Source organism: Clarias gariepinus, chromosome 3 (assembly GCF_024256425.1).
Source record: "Clarias gariepinus isolate MV-2021 ecotype Netherlands chromosome 3, CGAR_prim_01v2, whole genome shotgun sequence".
Lineage (NCBI taxonomy): Eukaryota > Metazoa > Chordata > Actinopteri > Siluriformes > Clariidae > Clarias > Clarias gariepinus.
Genome location: NC_071102.1, coordinates 23,880,090 through 23,897,855, shown reverse-complemented (window position 1 = coordinate 23,897,855; position 17,766 = coordinate 23,880,090). Strand labels below are relative to the sequence as shown.

The 17,766-nt window shown below is 39.5% G+C and overlaps 3 protein-coding genes across 3 annotated transcripts in view; all 3 read left to right on the top strand.

Moving 5' to 3' along the window:
• Nucleotides 1-4,070, top strand: part of sdc3 (syndecan 3) — a 37,518-nt gene extending 33,448 nt beyond the window's left edge. Inside the window, exon 5 of the mRNA XM_053492884.1 lies at nt 1,452-4,070. Within this exon, the coding sequence (XP_053348859.1) occupies nt 1,452-1,618 (167 nt within the window). The 3' untranslated portion in view covers nt 1,619-4,070. The remainder of the gene's footprint in view (nt 1-1,451) is intronic.
• A 3,623-nt stretch (nt 4,071-7,693) lies between these two features.
• LOC128519148 (homeobox protein NOBOX-like) lies at nt 7,694-12,436 on the top strand. Its single transcript, XM_053492751.1, has 9 exons — nt 7,694-7,775; nt 8,244-9,044; nt 9,398-9,504; nt 9,644-9,750; nt 9,827-9,930; nt 10,235-10,412; nt 10,593-10,972; nt 11,074-11,372; nt 12,318-12,436. Exons 1-8 carry the CDS (start codon nt 7,742-7,744, stop codon nt 11,367-11,369), a joined length of 2,007 nt encoding a protein of 668 aa, XP_053348726.1. The 5' UTR covers nt 7,694-7,741; the 3' UTR covers nt 11,370-11,372; nt 12,318-12,436.
• Nucleotides 12,437-13,125: 689 nt separating this feature from the next.
• On the top strand, nt 13,126-17,552 carry LOC128519150 (lysosomal-associated transmembrane protein 4A). The gene is made up of 7 exons (XM_053492755.1): nt 13,126-13,285; nt 14,156-14,264; nt 14,672-14,748; nt 15,224-15,352; nt 15,922-16,017; nt 17,039-17,119; nt 17,356-17,552. The coding sequence occupies exons 1-7, from the start codon at nt 13,217-13,219 to the stop codon at nt 17,428-17,430; spliced, it is 636 nt and encodes a 211-aa protein (XP_053348730.1). The 5' UTR covers nt 13,126-13,216; the 3' UTR covers nt 17,431-17,552.
• The last annotated feature ends 214 nt before the right edge of the window (nt 17,553-17,766 follow it).

Below are 17,766 nucleotides of genomic sequence, written 5' to 3'. Positions count from 1 at the left end.
TTTGTAGAAGGAATATGATTAATTAAATAATAAAATCTGTAAAAGTGTAAAGATCACTTAAGTGCTTCTTGAAGTTGCATCATACTGTAAATAACCGGTAGCAGAAATCACGGCTATGTTAAATAGAGAAACTAAAAGCATAAACGCACAGTACAGTGTGTATTCACACGAATGGGAATAAAGAGCTCCGTGGACATTAGTCTCACTAACAAGTGATTTTCTTATCAGGAAGAAAAAGGTGATGTTTGCTAGCGAACATAAAGACAGGATTTTGGAGCAATTGTAAAAGGTCATGTGGTCTGATGAGTCCAGATTGACCCTATTCCCATATGATGGGTGCATCAGGGTAAGCAGGGAGGCACATGAAAAAATGTAGTATTATGATCTGAGGTTGCTTCAGAAGTCAGCTGACGAAAGGTTCAGAAAGACCAGGTTAATGGATTTTTTTTTCTTCCCTGATGTCACCGCCATATTCCAGGGATCGAATTTTGAAAGAGTGTTCCTGGGAGCATGAGGAATCATTTTCAGACATGAAAAAAAGTTAAACATGGTTGAACAAAATATGCAGTAGTGAAACTGCGTATTTTGCAGACGTGCAATTGCACACGTGTTACCAGAATGAAAAGGAAGTTTTTTTTGTTGTTGTGCAGTTGTTGTTGGAAACAGGTCTCTCGACAGAGGAAAAACTTTTTTTTATAGTTTTACGGTATGGTATACCATACCAGGAACCTGGGTGTGTAATCATGCCACAGCCATGAATGTCTATGGAATCTATGCATTTTAACTGTGCAGGAGGGATGTGCCTCTCCGGTGTGATTTAGGTAAACACTAACCAATCATGAGCCTCTGTAAACTAATTTGTATGGAAGAGGTCAGATAGCACATTTTTTTCCAAGAGTGTTTGTTACACAGCATGAGGAGCAGCTAGAAAGATCCAGCAGCTGGCTTCATGGGAGAAAGCACTGTAGCCTTCAACCACCCCGTTGGTAGCTGTGGTGTGATAGCTGAGAGCTGGCGAGTGGGTGGGAATTGGCAGGTAACCAAATTAGGGAGTTAAAAGAAGGGAAGAATGTGCTTAAGTGACGTTATGACATAACCAAAGTGTGGGAGAAAGGTCACGCTAGAAGCTTCGACATTTCCCTAATTAACTTCCTATGAATTCACACCTCACTTTTGACTTTTTGCGTGACAGCATTTCCCCCAGCATGAGCGGGGGACATGGCTTTTTAAAGCAAAGCCGAATCTGCCCAGCTCATCTTACAAAACTTCTGCATTCACTCTCCATCATGCTCAGTGACGAAACTTTCGACATCGTCACGTGGAAGCACAAAACGTAGAATTTGCGCAAGGAACGAATCGTACAAAATCAAAGCCAATGTAACGTCTTTTGTACGTGCTCTAATAATTAAACAGATTTTTTTGTTCCCTTTTTTCTTTTCTTTTTTGTCTAGCGGTGATTGTCGGAGGTGTAGTCGGCGCACTCTTCGCTGCATTCCTGGTCATGCTACTTGTATATCGGATGAAAAAGAAGGATGAAGGCAGCTACACTCTGGAGGAACCCAAACAAGCCACAGTCACTTATCAGAAACCAGACAAGCAAGAGGAATTCTATGCCTAACAAAAAATCTACACACTCTTCTTCATTGTTTTTTTGTTTTTTGCATCCGTCCATCCTTCTTAGCCTCTTCTCCCTCTGACCCTCCTTTCTTCCTGTCATTTCTGTCTCTGTTTTTTCCTGACTCCCTCCTTTCTCCATGAGAGTGCCTGCCACTCTGCGAACTTTGTTTTGAATGGGATAAAAAGATTATTAAAAAAAAAAAAAAAAAAAGGCTTTGGACAGAATTTTGCAGATCTGCTAGGGAGGGATAGGGACTCCATACATACAAAAAAAAAAGAAAAAAAGAAAAACACCTTTTTTAATTACATGTTGCTATTGATATGTTTAAGATTGTTGTTCTATAAAATTATGACATCAAACCTTTTGTAAAGACACATGTTCTATAAATGCACAATATTCCTCTCCAGCTGAGAGCATGGAAGTCGAGAAGCATGACAGAGGGAGTGAGGAGGGAGAAAGCTCTGAGAAGTTTGAGAAGGCTGGTGGGACAAAATGGGTCAAAGGAAAGAGAGAAAAAAAACGATAAAGGCAGGATGAGAGAGGAAGAGAGGTGGAAAAGGAATTTCGAGGCTGCGACGAAACTATTCTGAAACGGTCATGCTTCTGTCACAAGGGTCGCGTTGTGCCTTCCATTCCCCTGGTGCTAGAAGCTGAGCATGACCACAGAATAGTGTGTGTGTGTGTGTGTGTGTGTGTAAGGCTGCGGTGTCGTGAAGTCGCTGCCATCCCTGACCTTAGTAAGCCCAGTTACACAGCCAGAGCCACACACACACACACACACACAGACACTAGCACATGGTGCGACTCCCTCTGTTGGTGAGAGTGTATGTCAGCAAGACTGGCCTAAATGACTAGAAATCCTTATCTTCTGAGCAGGGAGGTTTTAAAAACTTTGATTGACACAGCACATAAACATTAAGGAAACATTTGCTGTTTGCTGTGATGGTGCGCATGCAACAAAACAGGATTAGCCTTTTCTCTGTTCTGTACAAAGACAATAATTAGTTATCAATAGTAAAAAAAAAAAAAAATCAGTAATATATCAGCAGTTCTGAATGGATGGTAAGAGATGATAATATTAGTAGTGAAGGATATCTATTTAGCTGTGCAGTAAAAGTTTTACTGGTGTAAATATCAACTCTTTTAAAAATTTTTTTTTTTTAATTACGTTTATTTCAGTTGATCATGCTTTTTTTGAGATCATGCCTTTACCGTGGTAAACATCTGCGCACACATAATTCACGTCAAAAAAAATCAATCAGTACCGATGTTTCAGTAAAAGTAAACCGGGACTTTATTACCCTCTTGTCCGTTACTTCAGTGGGGAAGAAGAAGAAAAAAGAAAAAAAAAACATTCCTTATGTTTCCAGTATTTTATTGATGTTTTATCAGGTAAAAAGCACAAGCGCGCAAGAATGTGTCTGACTTCCTCATTGACACTCAGTCACCATCACGCATTTACAGTATACACACAAACACACACGTACACAATACTACACCATTAGTGGTCCAGTCCTCAGAATGAATTAAGAGTTAAAAGGCATGGACGGTGTCCACGAGACATGGCTCAGGAAGTCATGGTTCTCGAGAAGACCTGCATTTAATACAGTGAAATGTCAGTTTAAGGTATTTTGTTGGGGAAAAAAAATATCCGGAGAAGGTCATAAGGTTTCGTCACGTTGTTTTTGATTATGTTGCAACATCGTCTCAAAGTGCTGGACATCGAGGTCAATAATAATAATAAAAAAAAACGAAACGGCTGCACAGTTAGAGTTAGGTGAAAGTGCATGATGTAGCAATAACGCAGCTATTACCATCGACACACCCATAATGCTGTCACTCTCCAGTGCTGCTTGAGGGAGAATGTACACACACACACACGCTCACACACACACACACTCTCTCTCTCATGGAGATTTCCACTGCCTCGCCTTATTGTAACCTTAACGAACGCTGTAGTGGCGTTACATGTTTGTCATGTATCATTCCCTGTGTTACAGCGGTGGCTGATGAGATGAGCGAGACCATAGCACAACGTTAGAGCACTGAGCGGTGCTTACTTAATACGTTCCTCACTGCCCACTGTAGCAATTCACTGGGAGGTAAGCTAACTAATTCATGACATATCACTATGAGGGGAGTTGACCAGGCCAGGGCTAGGACTCTATTCGACTGCACTAAACCACATTTCTTAACTCGAACCTACCCATTTTATATATATATATATATGTACACACCACGTTAATATAGAGCTGTAATACTTCCATCAATAGATTAAGTAACACACAAATGGAAAGCTTCTTGTGTGCTGATTTAAAGCAGGAATATCAGACACCACAGCAGAATTCGGGTTTATTTGTAATCCAGTTCATAACTCAATTAACCGCCAGAGCTTTCATTAGTTCAATTTGGTGAATAAATTACAGTCTGACCCCCTGATTTAAATAATAATTTTAAAAAAACTAGGGTGGTGAAGTAATCATGTGATGTGGATGTACAGTATGACACCAGTGCACCTTACAACCTATGAATCTGTTAGATCATGTGTGTGCATGTCTCCGCCCATGCACTGACTGAAATGTATGATGTTCTTATCTTTTTTCAGCCTTTCTTCCATCATGATGTTTTTTTTTTTCATAGATAAGGATTTCTTTTTTTGTTTTTATGGTTCAGTTAGCAGAATAATTGATGGTACAAAAGCAAGACACTCCAATACAAATAATGCTTCATGTTTTATGGGTAAAATGATTGCACTAACTGTGATCTCACTTCATTAAAATAACTTCCCGGACACATCCTACTGCTGTCATTTATAGAACTAATTACTGTAAAACACACGTGCACTCATGCACGTGCGCATGTTCGCGCACACACACTCACCACACAGTGTGCTTTATAACTAGGTCCTTCCTTATGACAACATTCAGATCATGCACCTTTTGTGATTTTGTGCACTAACAATATTGTCACACTTGTAGCAATCACTCATAAATATTAATAATAATAATAATAATAATAATATATTGCCTTCACAATCATCATGACTATTAGTTAAATTTTTCGACATTCTCCAAACATTTTTAAACATATGTAGCTATTTCCAGCATGGCTACAAGCTTACAGTGGCTTATAATGTCCTAAATTCATTGAATTTTAATGCCAACACACCGCAAATGCACACCCACCAGCCTCCCAACATCAACACACATTTATTCACTGGGCAGTGTCTGGTGGTCACTGTGTGTTAAACCTGAATGGATGGATTTGTCTTAGTGGAGTTTGGTTTGGTTGATTGCTATTTTTCCCTGCCATCTACCTTAACCTGTCACTTTCTACCCATGGCCAAATAAAAGGCAGGCCTTTCTGTGTTTGTGTGCAATCACAGGCCAGCATGGTTTTGATGTGAAGGTTGCCCATTGTGTTTTATACGTGCGCATTTTTAAGAGCAGAGGGGTTTTATTTCTTCTCATTTGGTTTGTGTATATGGGGGCGACATTCTGTCACTAATATACCACTCTGTTCTAAATAAAAGACCTGATTGGGTACTCGTGGGTCTCTTGTGTTTATTTAGTGGTTGTATACTCTTCATTTATGTTATTAACCAAAAAAGAATAATAATATGCATTCATAATGAGACTAAAGTATGAATATAGAAAAATATAGAAATCTGAGTCCACTATCAGCTGCACGTTGGCTTAGTGGTAAGCACAGTCGCCTTGCAGCTCCATGGTCTGGGTTCGATTCTGGGCCAGGTTCCATTCCCGCCTGTGTGCGCATGGAGTTTGCAAGTTCTCCCCGTGCTTGGTGGGATTCCTCCGGGTACCCGGTTTCCTCCCACAGTCCAAAGACATGCTGTTTAGGACAACTGGTGTTTCCAAATTGCCTGTAGTGTGTGTGCCCTGCGATGGATTGGCACCATCTCCAGAGTGTACCTTGTCTCGTGCCCCAAGTCTCCTGGGATATGCTCCAGTCCCCCGCGACCCTGTATACAGGATAAAGTGATAGTATAGAAGTTAGTATATTAGTATAAGATGATGAGACGATGAAAGAGTGATACCACAAATGTATTGAATCAAATGTACTATCCTCAACTGCAGTTAATGTCTGCTAATTTTTTTAAGTATGTCAAAAACGTAAAATGTGATTAAGATACTTTAAATAAAAATAGACTCCAGACTTACACAACATCTTGCTTGACAATGCGGTTACTGGATGTTCCAACACCTTGTCCCACTCAACCCTCAGCAGCAGGTATGCCATTAGCAGTCAGGCATCCTGTTATGAGTTTACAGCCAAATGTTGGACCTTTCTGCTGAGACACAACAAACTAAAAAGAAAAAGGCAAGAACGCTTAAGGCATTTCAAAACTTTCAATAATGATTACCAGCACACTATAAGATAAATGACTGCTAAGCTATAGAAATGCCAACATGTAGCTTTCTTGCTGACCCAATACCCAAAAGTCTCCATATAGGGGAAATTAACACATGAGGCACTTTCCCGATCCAGCAAAGAGAATGAGTTCAATACATCGTTTATTTGCAAAATAAAGTATGAAAAACTTTAAAAGATATTTGCTAAAAAGCATTAATTTACCTAATATGTGGAGACTTTTGGGACACTGTAGACTGTAATATCTACAGTTAAGTTTGTGGTGGGCTAAATTTTTCCTAGTTAAGAATAATAATAAATACAAATATAATCTATTCTAAAAAAAACATCTCAGAACACTCTATTTTTTTTATTCATCATATTTAGGTTTCTAAATTATGGGGTGGATTAAAAAAAAAGATAAAAAAAAAAGGTAATTCCTGTTAAATGAAGAGGCCTTGTGGCCCTACAGGACCAACGCTTGATATACTAACTTATTCTTCATACGGATTATACTGTAGTGGCGGGGGGGGGGGGGGGATGGGGCCTGGATCCCAGGGTAAATCTTGGAAAAGCCATTTGACCTGCATGTATTTAAACTGTAGGAGGAAACTGAAGGAGCTCGAGAAAACCCATCAAACATGCAAACTCCATGCACACAGACCTGAAGGTGTGTCTTGAACCCTTAACCCTAGAGGTGTGAGACAAAAGTGCTAACCACTGTTTTTAGGAATGTCTTTCACTTATGGTGTGTATATCATTTACAGTAGGTATACATTAATATACCCCATCTTAATAATAAATAAAATAATTGCTGGTCAAGGCTGCACTGTGTCTTTGCATCTCCAGGGTTGAGGGTTCGATATTCGCCTCGGGGAAGTTTGCATGTTCTCCCCGTGCTTGGTGGGTTTCCTCTGGGTGCTCCAGTTTCCTCCCACATTTCAAGGACATGCAGATTAGGTTAACTGACATTCCAAAGTGCCCGTTCTCTATGTGCGTCCGTGTCCTGCAATAGATTGGCACACCGGACAGGGATGTGGACTAGGGAGACCTGACTCATGCCCCAAGTCTCCTGGGATAGGCTCCAGACCCTATTTCTAATACAACAAATTATACATTTACTGCCTCCAGTAAGTCCTTGAGGCTTTGTCCTGTACACCTTCTCCTTTGCGTAGCTCGTCGGAGAAAAAGAAATCACATGGAGTGAGATCAGGACTTGTCGGAGCCCGTTCATGAGGTCCACATTGTCCTAGCCAACGTCCTGGAAAATGCTGGAGGACACACTGGAGGACTTCAGGAGGTTCTTGGCTATATCAAAAATGATTTCCTGAAAAAGCTGCCCAGCCCATTTTTCTTTAAGTAATGTGCGTTCAATGTAAATTACATGCACAATTTGTTTTAATATATTTTTTTTCCCATTAGAAATATGGACTTTATTTTCCCATTTTCTACCCCCCTCCCCCCATAGACACATACACAGCCAGTGACAGACAGACCGCGCGCACACACAGAAAGAGAAAGAGAGAGACAGAAAGAGCGCGCGAGAGCGATACAGCATAGAGACCCGTGAGGTGGTGCGCGTGCTGGGCATGGCGCGCGCCTTACACTGGACACGTGACGACACTTTGCCAGCTGTTTCAGGTTAACTAGAATTAACCCTCACTAATTACCTGGTTTAGATTGAACCTTGGCGTTTAGCTGGTACTTTTAGCTCTAAGCTAATACAGATAGGTAGTTTGAGTTATAAACAAGATGGCCGAGGACTCCCTGTTTGCTAGTGATTACGGTGCGTAAATTACCCTAAATTAGACCACAAATTATTTAATAATTACATAATTGAAGGAGGTAATTAGTTAATAGCTTTCCGGAAGTTAGTTTATAGCTTTTCGATTCGGAAACAAATTCAGAAAATCTGAGTCTAACGGAAGCCTTTATACAGTATGTTATTTTAAAACATAGCTTCATTCTATAGTGTATACTTTTTTTTTATTTTGGGCATAGCTTTATGAGTAGTAGGAACAACTGTTAACACAAACCCCAACTATGTTTTCTACATTTTTTTTTTTAGCTTAAAGTTAAGGCTGTAATAAAATGTATAGTGATATGGATTGTTACATTAGTATGAATTGCACATGATTACACACTCTAGAGATGTTACCTGATATCAGAGTGCAGTCCTAATTATTGTCTTCCAAAACTACAAACCTGATAAAAGGTTCATAGCTCATCAGTAAACCATGTCCTTTGTTTACAGACAGTCTGTGTCCTTTATGTGAGGAGGAAGATGAGACACCCTGTCTGGCACTCGGAATCAGTGAACAGCAAAAGAATGTGGACGAAGAAGCAGAGCTAAAAAGAAACCATAAATTGATTTCTATAAATGAAGAGGAAAGTGAAAAAACAGAAACAGTGGCAAAAGGATTTGTTGAGAGTGATGATGATGATGAAGATAGTTGTGAAGAAGATATGGTGTTTGAAATGGGCAGAAGTAAAGTAGAAAAGAGAGTGGAGAATAAAAGCAAGTGTGATGTAAAGGTGATTGATGTGATCCCTCCAGCTCAGGAGGAGAAGAGTAGCCCAGTAAATCTAGTGATGCTATGTGAGGAGTCTGTTGAAAGGAGTGTAAATGAGGAGCTCCTGCTGTGTCCTGCCAAGTCTCTAACCCTTTCGCAGACCCCCTTAATATCTTCCCCCTCCCAGAATCCTTTACATCTCACACTCCCACCTAGAAATCCCTCTGTGCTTCAGCTACAAACACAACCAGTGGTTCAGACCCAGAGTTTAGTGTCCATGCCAGTGGGCCAGGCCCCCTGTTTGAGCAAGCAGGTATATGAAAGGAGCCCCTCAAAGTCCAAAACACTTGCTCATCCTGGGCAAGTGGAGGTGACTCTGCAACAGGTGTACACTACACGCCGCTACACCCGCTTCACAAGCAGGTCTGCGCCGTTAAAATCAGCACCTCCAGAGAGCGGTTCCCAGCCCTTACCATGTGTCAGCAACACAGCTCTGATGGCGCCAGCACCCAAAAAGAAAACCAGGACCTCTTACAGCACTGGTGAGTGAGTAAATGTGTAAATAGATTAATCTGGAACCATGTAAACACCTTGTGTCTGCAATGTTTCACCATTCTATCTCGGACCAACTGGGTTACCTCTCCCAAAAACAACTTGATGGAAATTATAATATGTATACAGACAGATATCTGAGGATGAGTCAAAAATAATCCACACTCTGGTTTTATATAAAAAATAAAAAAAAAGTCCCATTAGAGCTTTCCATTTAAGGCAAAACTGTCTTCCAATCAACTTAAAGCTCAGTAGTAGCTCAGTGGTTAAGATGCTTGACTTCTGATTGGAAGTATCATATGGAGTCATTGAAAAAGAACACAGCTTCTGTATGTCTTTGTAGATCAGCTGGAGGAGCTAGAGAGGATGTTTCAAGATGATCACTATCCTGATGCGGACAAGCGGAAAGAGATTGCAATATCAGTTGGTGTCACACCCCAGAGGGTCATGGTCAGTCCTGTGAATCACCTCCAAATGTCTCTCTTTTTCTTTTTTTATGTATTCATTTATTTTATTTTTTTGATGATGCTCATAAAAAATTGGGAAGATAAAAGCACATGTTTTGTTTTTTTTTTGTTTGTTTTTTAAGGTGTGGTTTCAGAATCGGCGTGCCAAATGGCGTAAAACCTCCAAAATGACAACAAGAAAACCTCCCGCCACCCGGACACAGGGACCTGCTCAACCTCCAATCTACAGGTTTTTTGTGAAACTAAAGCTGTTTTCACAGTATACATATTCAGTATGCATTGTGCCTGTGTTAACTGTTTTGTAGGCCTCCTATTTTCACAGGTCCTGCGATTGCACCCCTACCACCCCAAACAGGAAACACACTCCCTCCTTACAGTACATTGCTGACCAGCTGCAAAAGCCCACCAGGTGTCTCCTACACCACTACCACGTATACAGCTTGATTTATATTCAGATAGCTCAGTTTGTTTGTCTCACAAGAAGTAATGTGGATATGTAAGGAAATGCAACTATAATATTTGGATTTAGTCTTTTCTAATTTTCTGTGTAAAAGTGAGATTTACATTACGTAGTTGTCCAAATTACACCTAATACTACTGTTAATACCCTATGTTTACATTAACTCCAGTAAATCATCACTTGAATTCCATATCCTGGTTGGTTATTGTTGTGTTGTTGTGTGTTCTGGGCTACATGGATGTTTCAACTACAGCGTCCCAGGGGAGCACAGGGGATTGTAAGCATCACCTCATGCAGAGTCCCCCACCTCTGCGCCGTGCCTCTCTACCCTTCTTTGCTGCATACAACCCCCCTACACACACACTGTCTGTACTGCTGGACACACCGGAGCACAGTGAGCCTCAGTCAATCGGCATGCGCCCCGACACTGGGTGAGTACCAGCAGCATCAACAGCTGCACCCCCCTCATACACCACTAGATGGCAAGCTGCAACACTTTATTATTTGCAAGACAAAAATAAATGCTTACACTGTTTTTGATAAATAACACAAAACAGATAAATTTCCTCGCTTATTTATGATAGATTACAAAAACAATTATTGTATTGCAGGTTTACCTTTGATTCTGTGGGCTCATCAGCTAAATATGAGGCTGTTGCCTCTGGTCTTGGAAATAATCAGTCTTACCAGTTCATGGCATGTCCCCAACAGTCCAGCTCAGTACTGTCTCAGCAACCTAACACACTCCTTTCCCAACAAAGCAGTAACATACTTCAACAGCAGCCGAACACACTATTGCCACAATATTCACGATTATCATACCTCACTCCATCTCCATATCTGACCCCGAACTCGAGTGAGGGCACTGCAACTTCCTGTATGACCCTGAACCCAGGACCTGGTAGCAGCATGCTGCCCTGCACCAACGGAGGACATGCCTACTTTCAGTGCCAAAACAGTAGCCAGATACTACTGCAGCCTGGGCTACAGGGTAAGAAAAGTGCATGTGTGAAAATGCATTCGCGAAAATGCATTCGCTCTGCTAAAGGATCTTTTGTGATAAATTTGTATGTTTTGCTTGTGTCTGCACAGCACTGCAGGCATACCCATGGACTGGTGACATGTACAGCCATTCAGTTCCACACGCAATGCTAAAGCCCCAGTTCTCATCCCATGGTCGGGAGAGCCACTACCCTCCACTGGTCCCGCCCCAGTCTTACATTACACCTCAGGGGGGAACATGTCCCAGCCTGGCTAAAACTGCCACCCCTGACCCTTTGTTGGCCAGTGTCAAAACAGAGCTGGAGGAAACGGGACACAGTCAGCTTGTCAAAGTTAGCGAGGCAGACACCATATTCCACTGTGATTTCTCACCCATTCACTTCTGACAGGTGTGTGTGTGAATGTGTGGCTGTGTAAGTAGACTGTTCTGAGTACTTTAAGGAAGCTATATGGTGCTAAATTATTTTTGTTTTTCATAACACTTACTAAAACAGAACTAGCCTTGAGTGTTGCTTATATATTTTTGTGATAAAGGGTAGTAGGGTTAATCACTCAAAACATGAGACACGTCTTTGTGCTTTTTGGGATTTTGTACTGTGCACAAGAGTAACTAAAGCTAATATTTAAGGGTACAAATAATTCCCTAAGTGGTTCCTGAAGAAAACTCCAGTATTTTACATACTTGGGTTCACAGCATATTTTTTAAGAGAGAGGCACATTGGGACAAAATAAAAGTTGCAGGAGCAGGTGGTTTTCACTCTTGTACCAATAGAAGTTAGTGTTTAGACATGATGATAAAATAGGAGGGTATTTGATGCAGTAATGGTGTTCATTCATCTTTTATAAATTATTTTTCCTGGTTCAGTTGAAAGTAATAAAAGTTATTTTCAGTAATTCATCTTCGGTAACAATTTTACACTGCAATTAATTTTTGCAAAAGATTGTAGGATTGTTTAAAAATAATTATTTCAGGAGTGGGTTATACAGTAATAGCACATGAAAGGTATTCCAAGAATTTTTAAAGAATATACAGTATACAGTAGACATGATTTTTGGAATAAAACACTTGGGATGTGTTTCATAGTAACTAAACGCTTGAAATAATATATAGCACGTTTGAATGCTTGACCCCAATCTACTCACTCACTGCCTTGGTTAATGATAAAAAATATATAAATTAATAGTTTACATTTGAGATTTATTTAAAAAATAAAACCACTGCTTTCATGTGTCTCTGCTTAAATGCATGCGAGTGACTTCTGAGAAGTTGATAAAATTGTGGTTATGTGGGGGGTGTATTCCTGTGTGAAATGACTTCCTGTTGTGTGTTTCAGGGCCTTCAGCACTAATAGAGGAATCTGAGTCTGCAGTATGTTTGTGTGTTTCTGTAGTTTGTGCAATTTTTTTCGTTGTTGACAGCAGGCTTAATTAAAGTGCCCTTAATCTCTTATCAGTTCAGCTTGTGTCTTTTCATTTGATTAGTGTGTGTCAGTGGATGTAATGGACAAATGAAGAGTAAACATGAGTCTGGCTAGATGATTTTTTTTTTGTCTTTTTTGAGTTCTGTCAGTATTTGTAATGGAAGATCTGACATGGGCATTATGTAATCACTAGAGGGCTCTGTTTCTCCAAACTTTAAGAAAAATTTGAACATGTTTTCTCAGTGGTTTCAACATTTTGCAAGTATACTGTTTAACACTTTTACTGAAGAACTTTATATTTACATTATAACCATTATTGCAGTTTCTTCGCATGTGGCAAAACAACTGTGCTCCCAATGCAACTTTGGGTAGACTACTAATACTAACTTGTTCTTATGTCTTCATATTAAGTTCAGACAGCTTTGCTGACTCGAACACCATTTTCAGCTATTTCATCTAAATTGTGTACCAAACAGAGTGGGGGTGGGGCAAAAAACTAATAAAAATACTATAACAGAATGATCCTAAAAGGATACAAATACTAATTAACTCTTTCTCAAAGAATTGTAGCAACGAAATCCCCATAAGGTTGTTACACTGGTGTCATTTCGAGCATTTTATTTGTGAAAAAGTTTTAAATTCTCCTATGTGTATCGCAGCTTTGGCCTACAGTGTAGTGTGACAATGCATGTGCGAAACCTCTCGGTGTTTTGTGCATGCGTAGCAGCTTCAGGAAGTGTGAAAGTGGTTTGTAAGGCTGTGTCTGTCAGTGTTTGTCTCATACGGTGTGTGTGTAAGCAAACCGGAGAAACATGCCTGGATCACGGTCCCTCTGCTGCCATGTCAACACGGCCACCCGAGCTTCTGCCATCTTCTACTTGGTAATGTTTATCTACCTACATCCACACAAAGCATTTTACAGCACCTGGATCAAGAGTCACATACAGTGACTTAGTTTAGCTTAAAATGTCTTCTTCAATGTGTTTGCGTGTAGATTTCTGATGTGTGTCCGTAGATTTGACTGCAGAAAAAAAAAAAACTTAAGGGTGTATGAATTTGTACTTTACTTTAGTTCTTTGCTCTTCCTGTTTTTGTGTATTATCATCGTTTGATCAACAGCTCTGACGGTATCAGTTCATTTTAGTTAGCGGCAGAAGGGGAAGTTGACGTTGGTCTGATGCACAGAATGAGCTGTGCAGAGACGTAGCAAGGAGACATTTTGAATAAGCAACACACCCATATACAGTCACATTAGCAGCACTGTTTGACTTGGTGTTCAAAGTTTGAGGAACTAGAACCTAGGCCCACATAATAATAATAATAATAATAAGTAGTTAATGTTGGAGATAGAAAGGGACTTTCTATCTCCAACTGCGGTGGAGATAGAACTGCGGTGCAACATCCACTGTGTGCTGGACGAAACTCTAAACGAGAACACGTCTGGGTCAGCAGTTTCACTGGCAACCTCAGTCGGCTCGATCTCACTTAAAATACCCTGACAAAACACTGACCCATGGCACGCTTTTCATCACTATCTCTGTCTTGTCTGTATGTGTTATTCAATTTAGAATTTTACATGCTTTTCTGAATGAATCGCTGTTCACAGGGTGCTGGTTCTGTTAGTATTGGCCCACAGAGAGAAAAGAAAACATGCCTACTGCCAGAGTACACAGATCCAAAGACACAGACCATACTCATGAATTGATTCCCTCTAACTCAAATTCATTCTAGCTGTGTGCATGTGTGTGTAGGTGTATAATCTGCTGGTGGCTGTGGATATGACCAGTGGAATAATCCAAGAGAAAGATCCAATCACCGTGTCCCTTACTGAAATGAAACGTAACCATGGCAATTGCGTCTGTGAGTACTTCACTAGAAACTTATCTATCAGATCATCAAAATTCTAGAAAATAAATAACTTATAAGCTCTTTGTAATGAAATACTTAGTTATCATACTATTCTAATACACTTTAATTTCATGAGAATATCTCATTACTTGAATCATGAAAAAAAAAATCCAATGTGCTTAGAAACATGAACAGATGTTTTATTTTATTTTATTTTTTGACACCTTTTACTTGTCAAAATTATTTTTGGGAATTTGATTAACCCGAAAAATAATGATCAATCTTTCTATTAATGATTTCATCATGGCATAATACACATAAAAAATAATAATAATAAAAAAAAAAATAATAATAATAAAAAATATATACAGTTTAGTTACACTGTGTTTTTTGTATTTTATTTTTATATTTGTCTGTAGTTGAAATTACCACCAACTTCATTACACTGCTTCTGATGTCGTTCTCCAGTGTACTGGTAATGCTGTCTCACCGTAAGGTAAGTGTGTGTGTATTTTTATAATGGACAGGCTATGTATGAAATCTAAATGGTTCAAATACACTTGTCTTGTCTTATGATGTTAAGTCAGTATATTTAACACTAAATTGATCTCAGCAGTTCGTGTTAGAGAAATGTGAAGAACCACAACAGCGTTAAGATTTTAATTTAAATAATTCCCTGAATGCGTGTTTACGTATTATTTCAGAATTGTGTGCGTGCACACTGGAACATATTCTAATATCTGTTCTCTGCTGATGAGTCTGCTGTATGCATCACAATTTGCTATAAAATTGAGTCACAAAGAAAAATCTGGTGTAACAGGGAATACTAAAACTCTTGTTTCACAACCCACACATGGGCTTGGGTCATGAACATTAGACACACAAATTTACTTCTCTTCCTGTGTGTCTGCTTGTGTGCATATGTATATGAGGGGAATATATTCGTAACATCTATTTCTCTCTCATCATAGGGGCCAATGTGTGTGATGCCGTTTATGCTGTTCATGTTTCTTGATGTGGCTTTGAGTCTTCTCTCCCTGTTTGATGCTCGATTTGGACTTCCCGGCACTCCCACATATGAAGACGCTCTACGGCTGGCTGTAAGAAACTTGTACCTGCCCAATGCAATATTTACGCTCCAAACAGCTTTTCTTCACTTTAAGTCCCTTGGCATCAGATGTCCTGACCACAAATAATAACGCCTTTGCTTTCTTTCCCATTGCTAACACCAAGCCATGACGTACTGTTTAGTCAGCTAGGTTATCTTGCCTCAGGTCATCATCATCACTTATGGCCTTTTCTGCTTATTATATCAATATTTTGCGATAATTTTTCTTTCCCTGTGCAGTCTGTTCTGTTATTAGCAGACCTCTCATGTATTGCTATATATGACTCTCTTAAGCCTTGAAAGCTGAGAAATATTCAAATCCCTTAAAAACCCTAGGAAAAGCTAAGTAAAGTAAATTGACATTACATAAGCAGTATAGTGGTACATAACGCTGTAAGCACTGGTGGTTCAATTTTGTGTTGGGAGTGGTACATATCACTCTGCCATGCTCATAATCAATAGTTCTTTGAGCAACTGACACTTATGGCTAATGTTAAACCACAGGACAACAGAAATAACATGAAGTGTTGTCTCTCTTAATGTATGTCTATGCCTTTGCAGTCAAACCTCAAAGGTGGTGTTGGGTTGGATGGAGAGGAACTGAGCCGCATCACCTTGATATTCGGAGTCCTCTTTGTGATGTACATACTGCTGAAGGTTTGGTCTTCATACTTTGTGTGGTTTTTGACCAAATGTCTATCTGGGTATCTGTAGCTATTTCAGAATTTGATGTGCACCACAGTTAATGTCACTTCCCACACAGAAGTTTCCTGTAGTTTGCACGCAATCGCACATTCACGTCTTCATGTTCTAAGCAGCTAGGCGTCTAAAAAAATATTAATAAAAATAAAAAAGGGCTTAGCCAGAAACGACATCATCTCCTTTGTCAATAGGTGCTGACTGTTACGGTAGGGGTCTTTTTCAGCTTTACAGCTGGGTCAAAACAGAAGAGCAATGTTTGAGAGACAGGAAAGGTGGAGGGAGGTGGAGCTAGGAGTTATACTTAGTCAAAAAGAGCTCTGTCTTGACATGAAATTAAATCCTTACTGTATGTGCAGTTATAGAGAATTTAATTTAAGAAAGGGGAACTAGTTTAAGCATTTTTATCGTGTGTGTCTTTTATTTTTTATCGTGAGGTTATTGTTTACCAATCTCTCTGTGTATAGTACCAGACACAAGTTTGAATTTATTTTCTTCATTCTGGAACAATACTGGATTTTAATCAAAACTATGAAATAACACATATGACATTAGGTAATAAAGTAACAACAACAACGGTCAGTTGTTATTTTAAGACCCGAAGGTCGGGGGGTCTGAAACCGTTTATGCAAGAACAGTATCGTCAAGTGCAATTGCAAAACCCATCATGGACCATGATGAAACTGGCTCTCATAAAGATCTTCCCAGGAAAGCAAGACCAAAATTTATCTCTGCTGCAGAGAAGTTCATTTAGAGTCACCAGCCTCAGAAATCACTAATTAACAAACAGCACCTCAGATTAGAGCCGTTATGAAGGATTTACAGAGCATAAGTAGCAGATAGATCTAAATATCATCTGTTGAAAAGTGAATATTGCATATTATTGCAATATCCTCAGTATTGTTTTACAGTGTAGAAAGAAATTTTGACTGGTAGTGTGTATAATTTACGACTTGGACTTACGACTTTTTTTGTGTAGGTGTATATGCTCCATGTGTCCACTCGCTGTTACTATGCACTGAAGGGAGAGTGTATCTCAGAGGCTGAAAGCTCTGTGATGGTGAGTGGGTTTTAAGATGTACATTGAAATTACTATATCTGTAGCACAAACCTACTTGTGCACCTGTTTTTTTTCCCCCCTATTTATAAATACATTAAATTTTCCTCGTCCTTTCTTTTTTATCCACTGACTTTTCATTCTCTTATTTCATCAGATTAAATCAGATTTTCAGATTTGATTCTCTAATATTATAAATCTCATGTATTGAATCTACATTCATTGTATTTATATCACAGGTGAAACTTCCCTCCTATGATGAGGCGCTGAAGATGAAACCCGAGGCCATGCTCCCTAAGTATCAGGAGGCATAAAGCAAGCACACAAACTTATCTCAAGCACTTCATTCTGTGCATTCTTTGTGTATGATGCAGTTGTATACCAGCATCATACACAGAGGCACATATCTATGAACAAATAAAAAGACACAAAATTCCACTGTTCCTGGCTACAATGCTTAATATACACAGGAATGCTTTCATTGGTTTTATATGCTTTACACCAGTATTATTTCCATTTTTACCACAGTTCATTTTAAATTACTATAATCTTGTACTGATACTTCCTGTTGGTTTGAACCTGAACAAAAGTTTTTAAACCGGTCATGATTTCTGCCAACACAAAAGCCTGATTATGGACCTCAGAAATGG

Coding starts and splice junctions, on each gene's coding strand:
- LOC128519150 (XM_053492755.1), top strand. CDS start 13,217: ATGCCTGGATCACGGTCCCTCTGCTGCCATGTCAACACGGCCACCCGA. Junction 13,286..14,155: donor CTTCTGCCATCTTCTACTTG/GTAATGTTTATC, acceptor ATGTGTGTGTAG/GTGTATAATCTGCTGGTGGC. Junction 15,353..15,921: donor AAGACGCTCTACGGCTGGCT/GTAAGAAACTTG, acceptor ATGCCTTTGCAG/TCAAACCTCAAAGGTGGTGT.
- LOC128519148 (XM_053492751.1), top strand. CDS start 7,742: ATGGCCGAGGACTCCCTGTTTGCTAGTGATTACG. Junction 7,776..8,243: donor CCTGTTTGCTAGTGATTACG/GTGCGTAAATTA, acceptor CTTTGTTTACAG/ACAGTCTGTGTCCTTTATGT. Junction 10,973..11,073: donor ACTGCAGCCTGGGCTACAGG/GTAAGAAAAGTG, acceptor GTGTCTGCACAG/CACTGCAGGCATACCCATGG.